The sequence below is a fragment of the Sylvia atricapilla genome, chromosome 19 (assembly GCF_009819655.1).
Source record: "Sylvia atricapilla isolate bSylAtr1 chromosome 19, bSylAtr1.pri, whole genome shotgun sequence".
In the NCBI taxonomy this organism is placed as follows: Eukaryota; Metazoa; Chordata; class Aves; order Passeriformes; family Sylviidae; genus Sylvia; species Sylvia atricapilla.
Genome location: NC_089158.1, coordinates 3961820 through 3971217, shown reverse-complemented (window position 1 = coordinate 3971217; position 9398 = coordinate 3961820). Strand labels below are relative to the sequence as shown.

The 9398-nt window shown below is 50.6% G+C and overlaps 1 protein-coding gene across 1 annotated transcript; it reads left to right on the top strand.

The window, feature by feature from the left end:
• The first annotated feature begins 370 nt into the window (after positions 1–370).
• DPH7 (diphthamide biosynthesis 7) lies at positions 371–9108 on the top strand. The gene is made up of 9 exons (XM_066332525.1): positions 371–543; positions 984–1120; positions 1527–1614; positions 2310–2404; positions 3947–4113; positions 4919–4991; positions 5763–5828; positions 5989–6161; positions 7156–9108. The coding sequence occupies exons 1-9, from the start codon at positions 406–408 to the stop codon at positions 7767–7769; spliced, it is 1551 nt and encodes a 516-aa protein (XP_066188622.1). The 5' UTR covers positions 371–405; the 3' UTR covers positions 7770–9108.
• The last annotated feature ends 290 nt before the right edge of the window (positions 9109–9398 follow it).

Sequence of the window (9398 nt, the reverse complement as noted above, 5' to 3'; positions counted from 1 at the left end):
AGGCTCAGGGCAGCGACCAGCATCGCTCCGAGGTCCGGAACAGCGCTCCCAGCCCGTGCCTCCTCGGGAAATGCCGGGGTGGGGAACGTCTCTAAGCGAGGCGCCGGGAGGATGCCGAGGGAAGGCTGATCCCGGGTTCAGGGCAGGGGTCCCTCCCCGCGGCGGAGCGGGAGCCGCAGCCCTTCCGTCGGGAATGACGCGTTGGGAGGGAGCTCGGCCAGGCGAGCGAACCCCCGAAGGCCGGCAGGAGCGCGGCGTGCGGGGCCGGCCCGGCCCGGGGAGCGGCGGCTCGGCGGGGACAGCTCCGCCCCGGCCCGCCCTGACCGGGAAGCAGACGGGCGGCGGCCCCGCCTTCCCGCCGCCTCCCGGGAGCCGCCCCGGCGGCGCAGCACGGCCCGGCCCGCCATGGCCGCGGCGTGCAGGACGCGCACGCTGCAGGTGGTGGACACGGAGTTCAGCGCGGACGCGGTGGAGTGGTGCCCGGTGGAGGGCTGGCACAGCATCCTGGCCTGCGGCACCTACCACCTGCGCCCGCCCGAGCAGGTGAGCCCAGCCCCGGCCCCGCTCCGGAGCCAGTCCACGTCCTCATCCCCGCCCGGCTGGCGCCGTTCTGGAGCGAACTCCCGTCCCCGTCTCTGCCCGATACAGCCCCTGGGAGAGTCCCGGTCCCAGCCCTGGTCGACACCGCAGCAGGACGAACCCCTGGCCCCGCCTGGCCCCGCTCCGGGGCGAGCCCCATCCCCATCCCCGGTCCTGCCGGTCCCCGCGGCGGGGCCGTGCCTTGTCCCGGCTGGGGTGGCTCGAGGGAGCGGCAGAGAGCTCCCTCCGGTGAGCGTGGCTGGCCCCGGTGGGGGCTTTCATCCCTCAAGGCTGGGACTGGACATGTGGGAGCCTCAGCCCTGCTCCTCGCTCCTGGCAGGATCTCGGGTGTGGGAGCAGAAGCGCGGCTGAACTTGTCCTTTTCTTCCCCGTGTTTGCCACAGAGCGATTCCCGAGGGAGCAATGGAGCCTGTGACCGGACGGGGCGGCTCTACCTGTACCACTACAACGAGGAGCAGCCGTACATCCCGCTGACCGAGATCCAGCGCATCGACACAGCCGCCATCCTGGACATCAAATGGTAACGCTGGCCCGGCTCGGTGCCACCGCGGCGCGCTCTGCTCCTCGGGGATCCTTTTTTGGCATAGCAGCAACAGCAACAGTTAGTAATGGAACAGTTCCTGACTTCTTGGAGGGAAATACTTTCCGGTTTGTTCCAATGAGCAAAGGCTGCCTTGTTTGTGTTTTGTACTTTCTGCTCACTTGGCTGGTCATGACTTTATACCTCAACATATAGTAGATCTCTCTTGTACAGAATCCCCTCCTTGCAGGTGTGTGGGAACTTGAGGAGCCTTAGATTTTCTTAACGTGAGATTTTTTTGGTCAGATACTTTCCTTTGCATGTTGTAATGAAAGTGACGCGTTTGCTCTCTTCCTAAAATACAAGAAAGATGGACATTGGAGACTTGTTTAACTTGATCTTTTAGGTGCCACATTCCTGTTGCAGAACATCCCATGGTTGGCATCGCAAACTCCACAGGTGCTGTGGAATTTTACCACCTGACTGGAAGTGAGGTGGGTGGATGCAATGCCTGCTGCTGCTGAAGCTGATTTTAACCCATCTCTGTATTTACTAGTAGTGTGCATAGGCTTGCAGGATAGCTGGGTGGTTTCCATGGCTTCCTCAGTGTGCTTTTTAAATGTATTTTTTTTGCCTTCTGATAATGTTTGTCATAAATTCTATGGACTTGTTTGTGGCACAAGAGAGTTGGGCTGGGCTCTACCCACCTGCAAAGTCAGGGGGGAGAGGCAGGAGGAGATCCTAGAAACAAGTATGGCCTAACTGGGAAACATCAGAAGGTGCAAAGCTGGTAAAAGCAGGGAGGATTTTTGGAGTGGGGTTTGTTTTGGAGAAAAGAGAGTGATCAGAGCCACTCTCAGAGAGCAAAGAAGCAGAGGCCAGTCTGTAAGGGAATTCAGCAGTCAGGTCATCACTTCTGCTGCACTTCATCACTCCCTGAGAAGAAGCAGAGTTCAAGGGAGGTTTAGTGGGAGTTGAGCAGCAGAAGGGTGGGATCCTGTGTGTGCACGTTTGCCCCTCAGCCAGCACTAGGCGACTGTACGGTGCTGTGGGACATTCCATTGCTTCTTTATTGTGGGACCCTCATTTGCTCCTAAGTCTGTGGAAAACCTGCTGTGGGAAGCAGTGCACCTGTCATTATGTGTCTGCTGTCTTCCCAGTCTTAATCCATACCTTTTGTTTCCAGTAGAAGAACAGCTGCATGTTGGAGCCACGCTTCAGGGTGGATCTCGGGGCACAGCGACTGGCCTTGTCCCTGGACTGGTCCACTGGACGAGAGCAATGGTGAGGAAGGGAGGTGGAGGCTGGGGCTGGAGGCCAGGGCGTGTGGGACAACTTGCAGAAGTTGAGGGCTTGGATGAAGGAGTCTTTAGTGGTTTTGACTTTCTTGATCTCAGCTGTTTCCCTGCTCTAGAAGTTGCTGTTTCTAGAGCAAAGGTAACAGGAACACATCGTGGCCACTGGAACAGGAGCAGAGATTAAACCAACAACAAATGGGAGGTTGTGCTCTGGGGAATGGCAGCAGGTGAACCAGGGATGTGTCTTCTGCTGCCTTAGTTAAAAGGAAAGACTAGAATGGGATGCAAATGCAGCTGCTGGTTCCAACCATGCTCTTAGAACAGCTGAAATTTCAGTGTGAAGTTCTCCTTGAAAACTGCTAATAATAGCACATGTAGGAAGTTTAATCATGGGTTAGTGAGAAACAGGAGAGAATTGGTTTGGAAGTGGCTCCTTCTTCTCTCAAGCACTTATACATGAGATTTCAGAAATGGCACTGCTGTGTGAAGTAAGCTGAATTAGCTGTACCTTGGAAGAGGGAGGGGGGTTAACATGTTCTGTAGGCACTGTGGGTGCAGATGAAGAGTGGCGCCTTTGGTGTCAGGCTGGAAACCTGGGGGATCAGGCAGTCATTGCTTAATGCTGTAGGGCAAATTTGCTAATTAAAGCTGTTTTTGTGTGTGCTGTTTAATTAGTAGGTAAGATTGCCAGTTAGACTTTTCTTCATTCCTCCTTTTTGTCTCTGTCCTTTATGATAAGTGATTCTGGCCATGATGAAACACCCCTCTAAACCTGTCACTGTTGTCACTTGAGAGACCAATAACTGCTCCTAGAAGCCAAATGTACACTGTTCACATCTCTGCAGGAAAGGGGTGGCCCTGTGTCTCTTATGTGGGAATTTGGGAGATTCAGTGTGGTTGAATAATTTGTTACAGAACTGGAAAGAATCCTCAGGCCACCAAAGCAGGGCCTGCAGTTGCAGGTAACCAAAGAGAAGGGCCTAGTTCATGTCAGGGAATGCCAGAAAATTGGTGCACTGGAAATTGCAAAACATTTGCCAGTGCTCCAAGGTCATTGTGTCTCGAAACTGTAACTGTTCTGTGGCACAGGAAGAGAGCAGAAAAGGTCAGGATCAGCCAGTGCTTTGGGTTTCAGTGACAGCAACGAAATAAAACATCTCTTTGTACTCAAGAAGAGGGAAGAGGCTCTGAAAGGGCATTGTCAGTCTGACTTGGAGAAAAAAAAAGCCTTCTTCACATGGCATTTATTTATTGATGTAATGTGAAGCATGTAAGAAGTCAAGTTTTGTATCTCTGAAAAAGACAAGAGCCAGCAGTGGTTCTTTTCCTGACATGGGTGTGAGTGGTTGCTCCCTGTGAGAGCAGGGAGTGGTGGTCACTGGGGCAGGTGATTTGAAGATGAAGCTGAAAAGAATTGTATGAATGTGTCATTCTTGCCACCATGCTGCCAGTCTCTGTCAGTGTTTAGTTGAATAGAAATATCTGATTGTTGTGTAATTCCCAATGTTTTTTGTGTACCCTGCTGTAGTGGATGTCCTCTAAGAGTGATCAGCAGTGATTCAGAGGGGAAGCTGAATCTTTTCTCCATAGATGAATCTGCTCCTTCTGTGCATGTCCTGAACCAGTGGGAAGCTCACAAATTTGAAGCCTGGATTGCTGCCTTTAATTACTGGGACACTGATATCGTGTATTCAGGTCTGTATGGGCTGGGAATCTCCTTGGGGGTGGTTGGGGAGGGGGCCCCTCGTTTAGGGATGTGTTCCTTGGGTTTTTACTTTCCAGGGTTGGGTGTGCTGCTTGCATCACCTCTTGAAAGAACTGGGGCCTCTGGTTAGGAGAGAAAGGCTTCTTGATAAGTGGAAAGTGGTTGGAGTTAATTAGGAGAAGCTGTACCTGAAAACTGTACTTTGGGTGGCTGTTGGCAAAAACGATTATGTTCTGCACTATGCAAAGAGCCAGAGAGCTGTTTGAGTCCAGTCTTTACGACTTCTAGGTTTTTTCTTACCAAAGAGGAGGCTACCACCATACTGATACCACATGTGTTTTCTGTGGTGATGGGTATTGGGAGCCTCAGTGTGATTTTTGGTGTGTCTGTTAAATTCTGTGAGATCTCAGGGCTAGAAAGCATCAGCTGTGTCACAGACTGCCCTGAGCTGGGGAGGGATGACCAGGACCATCAATCCAGCCCCTGTCCCTGCCCAGAGCCCCACCAATCCCACCCTGGGCATCCCTGGCAGCGCTGGCCAAAGGCTCCTGGAGCTCTGGCAGCCTCGGGGCCGTGCCCATTCCCTGGGGAGCCTGGGCAGTGCCAGCACCCTCTGGGGGGAGAACCTTTCCCTCATCTCCAGCCTGAGCCTGACACAGCTCCTGCCCTTCCCTGGCTCCTGTCCCTGGCCCAGAGCAGAGATTCGAGGTGCTCCTCGTGAGGAAGCTGCAGACTTGGCACTGCTTTGCCCCGTGCTCAGGGCTGGTGCTGAGACAGTGTTTTGTCCCTGGGCAGGAGGGGATGACAGCCTGCTCAAGGGCTGGGACACCAGGTGCAGTCCGGAGGCTCCAGTCTTCACCAGCAGGAGGTGAGTGAGACCTGTCCACACCCAGCCCTCCAGCAGTGGGGTGGGAACACCCACTGCTGCCCTGTCTCTTCCTAAGACACTGAATTCAGAGCTGTGCAGTGATAATGGATCCTGGTTCTGCCTCTCTTGGGAAATGCAGGCATCTATTAGCTTTTTTCATCAGAACTTTAGGTTGAAACTCTCTTCTCTATGCCCTTTAACACAATAAACCAAATGCTGACTTCCACATGTGAAGACGATGGTAGTTTCTTTCTAAAAAAGCATCCTGATTTACACTTTTATTTTGGCAATTTTTTGTGTGTTAAATTTGGATATATTATTATGGAATGTTTTTAAGAAAATATTTGTTCTCCACTGTTTAGTTATTTGAAGTGACCTCTTTTCTATCTTATTTTTAAAAATGGTTAAAATAATATACACAGCTCTCCAGTGGAATTCTGTATGTAAACCTTAATTACACTGGAGACTATTGCTATGGAAATACTAATTTTGGGAGTGAAGTCTCCTGGGAATGGAGTTCTGCTGGAATTCTTAGGGCCTTTGAACAGCAGTTTATGGGGTAAATATTACTAAAAAATACTTATGCTGAGATGGTGTGAGTAGAAGTTTTGTCCCTGGGAAGGCTGTTGGACTGTGTAGATGGAACTCTGTTTGAGTGGGTCACTGGATTGAAATTTTGAGCTTATCTCTCCTGAGATACCTTGATGAAATAATGTGGACTCAAAATCAAGGAAGGAGCCCTTCTTGAATTGCTGTCTCTTCCCTCTGCAGACATTCCATGGGTGTGTGCAGCATTCAGTGCAGTCCTCACCGGGAGAATCTCCTGGCCACAGGCAGGTGAGTCCCTTCCAGCTGTGACCAACCTCCTCTGTTACCTAAATGTGCTGCTGCCTCTTCAGAAATTCCACATGGTGCAGAGCACGTGGTCTTTACTACCTTTTTTCTGTGCCCTGACTCGGCTGTGCCGCTTTTCTGCCTGCTTGTGGTGTATCCCCAGCTACGACGAGCACGTGCTGCTGTGGGACACCAGGAACATGAGGCAGCCACTGGCTGACACGCATGTGGAAGGTGGAGTGTGGAGGCTGAAGTGGCACCCCACGTGTGATTTCGTGCTCTTGGCAGCCTGCATGCAGAGCGGCTTCAAGATCCTCGACTGCCGCGGGAGCCTGGGTGAGTGTCCAGGAACAGAGGAGCTCCAGGGCTGCTCTTCTTCGCTGCCTCCACGTTCATGGAGCTCTTGCTGGGAGGGTTGAGAGAGTGTTGATAGTCATATCTGTTCCAATTTCAGGTAACTTCCAGGTTTTCCATATCTGTGCACTTTGTTGGCCTGCTTGGTTGTGCCAAGGCCCTGTCACTGTCTCTGTGTAAATCTTTCAGAACTTCTTTTCACAGCAGGAAAGCTTTTGTGTTTGGTGTGAGGACACAACCGTTCTGGGTTTGTGTTCATTGTGATGGTTGAGAGGTGCTTCTGTCAGGTGGTGCTTTCCTGTTAGCAGGAGTCATTGACCTGCCAGGGAATCAGTTATTGCCTCAGGAAGGAAGTGCTCTGCAGCCTGGTTAATCCAGAAAAACATGAATAAACCCTTCATGTGAATCACGAGGTACTTCCATGGCAGAAAAGCTGTTTGCATTCACATTACAAATGCAGTCTGACAGAGGATGGTTGGCTTCCTGGGTCTCCAGACCTTGGGCAGATCCACAGCTTAGGAAATGAGGATGGCATTTCTCCTCTGTGGGGAAGGAAGGAACTTGATATCCATTTACTGTTAAAGTCAAATGCTGAAAGCTGACAGGAAGAACATCTGCAGTCTATTAATAATAATAACCAGGACCTGGCAATCCTGCAGGTGTGTTCATGGCTCAGTGAAGGCTGTGGTATGATCAGTCTTGTTTGTCTTGAGCCTTTGAATGATGGCACTTTGAACGATGCTTTTAAACCTTATGCATGTTAAACCCTCTTCTCGTCTACTACTGACCCAGGAAGAATCAAGGCCACTGAGAGGTGGCTGAAAAATGGTCAGTACCTCATTCCTCCTGGAATGCTTAACTCTGTGGTGAAGGCAATACCTAGAGAACTCTACCCGTGAGACACAGCCAATGCTGGAATGGCTGCTGAGCATTGATTTCCAAGTAATTTCATTTCTCTCTTTTTTTTTTTTTAAAGCGGAAAACACAGAGGAATGTATCATCCTGTCATCCTATGTCCTGCACAATTCCTTGGCCTATGGGGCTGACTGGTCAAGGCTGTGTCCAAGGGATTCCCTGCCTGCAAGCCAGGACCTTGCTGCTGCGTGCCAGCCTTTGGAGGAGCTCATGGGAGCATCAGGGCAAGGAGACGAGAGGCTGAATTTGCAGGTCCAGAACCTGAAGATAATTTATGAGTCTCCTACAGCTACTTTTGATGTAATCCTGGATGAGGAGAGTGAAAGCCCTGCTGTGGCACTGGCAGCAGGGGCAGGGCCAAAGCTGGCTGGGGATCCTGGACTGGTCAGGGGCTCTGGTTTAAAGGGAAGTTTAGATTTGGCTGCCCAAGGGGCAGATCCAGGGTCAGCCAGCGGCTCTGACTCAGGAGCCAAGAGACCCAATGGAATGGGCCTGGACAGAGGCAGTGACTCCTCCAGGTCTCCAGACAGCCCCAAGGAAATGAGCATTGTAGCCACTTGTTCTTTCTATGACAACATCCTCCATGTCTGGAAGTGGGAGATGAGCCTGGTGACCCCTCCAGATGTGCCGAGTCCTAGATCTCCATCCGAAAGAACAGCTCAAAGTTTGCATTGACCAGTCCCAAGGGACGAGGGAGGAAAACTGAACTGAGAGTGACAGCTGAACTTAATGCCATAACTTCTGCTGGGCTTTCCCATCTTAGTGTTGAGCTTTGGAGTCCTTCAGGGCCAACACTGATGGAATTCCTGGTGTTTTATTTTCAGCACAGAGGGAAGCCTTTGCTTAGAGGCCTGTGGTCATGCCCACACAGGTTTATTTAGTTTTTCCCTTCATGTCCTAGCTCGAAGTGGAACAGCCCTCCTCTCACAGACTGCTGCTTTGTACCTCAGATCTGCATCCTTTCAAGGCTGGTTTGCATTTCACAATGGATCTGTTAAGCCTGTTCTCCTCCTTCCCTCACAAACCAGACTTGGCTGTGCTGCTGTGCAGACCTAGTAAGTGATCAGAAGGTTTCCTGAAAGTCTCAGAAAAGCTCAGCCCCTGAGCAGAGGCTTGGCTGTGTGATGGGTGTATCCCTGGAGAAGAGCTCAGACAGGCCAGATGAAGTGCAATGTGCTCACAGTGATGTTTAACAGAGAGAAGTTCTGCTTCAGAAGGAAGCGCAGACTGCCTGCTGTGATGGGAAGTGCTGTGGGATCCTCCTTGTGAGCATCCTGCTGCTTCTCCATCGTTTTTCATCAGACTCCTCCTTCATCATTCCCAGCTGAGGACCCCGGGTCAGATAAATCCTGTAGTGACCCCACCGTGTTTTAGTGCCACTCCGTCACCCCCCATGGCCTCTCAGGACCCAGCTCATGCTTTCTGCTCTCCACAGAGCAACGTTTAGGTCCAAAGTCAAGCTCAGTTTTTAAAAGGTGAACAGCTTTAAGATCAAAACCTCCAAAAAGTGTAAGGGGTGTTTCTTGACATCTTTTTAAGTTTAAAATAAATTCAGAAACCAAAATCTTAACAGCATTGCCCTAACTACCTCCAGGAATGGCTGCAGGATTTCTCATGGTTGCTCCATTAGCTCTCTTTTTTCACTGTAAAATATCAGCAGAACAACCTTTCTGGAACATTTTCTCTATTCTTAGAAACTAAAAACCAGCTTCAACTAGATCAGTAACTTTTAGCATGCATGGTTTATCTTTGAGGGTCCTAAAGAATGAGTTATCTGGAGGTAAAGAAACACCAGCAACAGGTCTCTGTGTAACAGTGCTGCAACTAAACGAGGTCCAGCAGGTGAAAACTTTGCTGCTTTGAAACCCCCTTCTTAAGGGTGAATGTGTATTTTAGCAAACCTTCTGGAGCACTGTTACATGAAGATTCACATTAGTAATGAAAACAAGTGCTTTTGCTAAAGAAAAAAACATGCTATTTTTGGATGTTTCTAAAATAAAACCAATACAAGTAATTTATCTTTTTTGGTTGTTTTGAGTTTTAAAAATCAAATGACTTGAGAGTCCTTACAAGGACCTTGTGCCCTGGTGCGGGATGGCTCGGGCTCCGAGGGGTGAATGTTCTTTGGCAGTCAGAGGACAATCCCGTTTCCTGGGAAAACCCAGGGTGTGTCCCTGTATCTGCCGATGACTCTGTTTTAAAGGTTGTAATGCCTTTTATTGCCCTGCAAGAGCGAGAGGAAACAGCCCGAGGGCAGCGATGCTGGAGCGGTGTCACCACTGGGACCAGCCTGGTTTAGGCTCT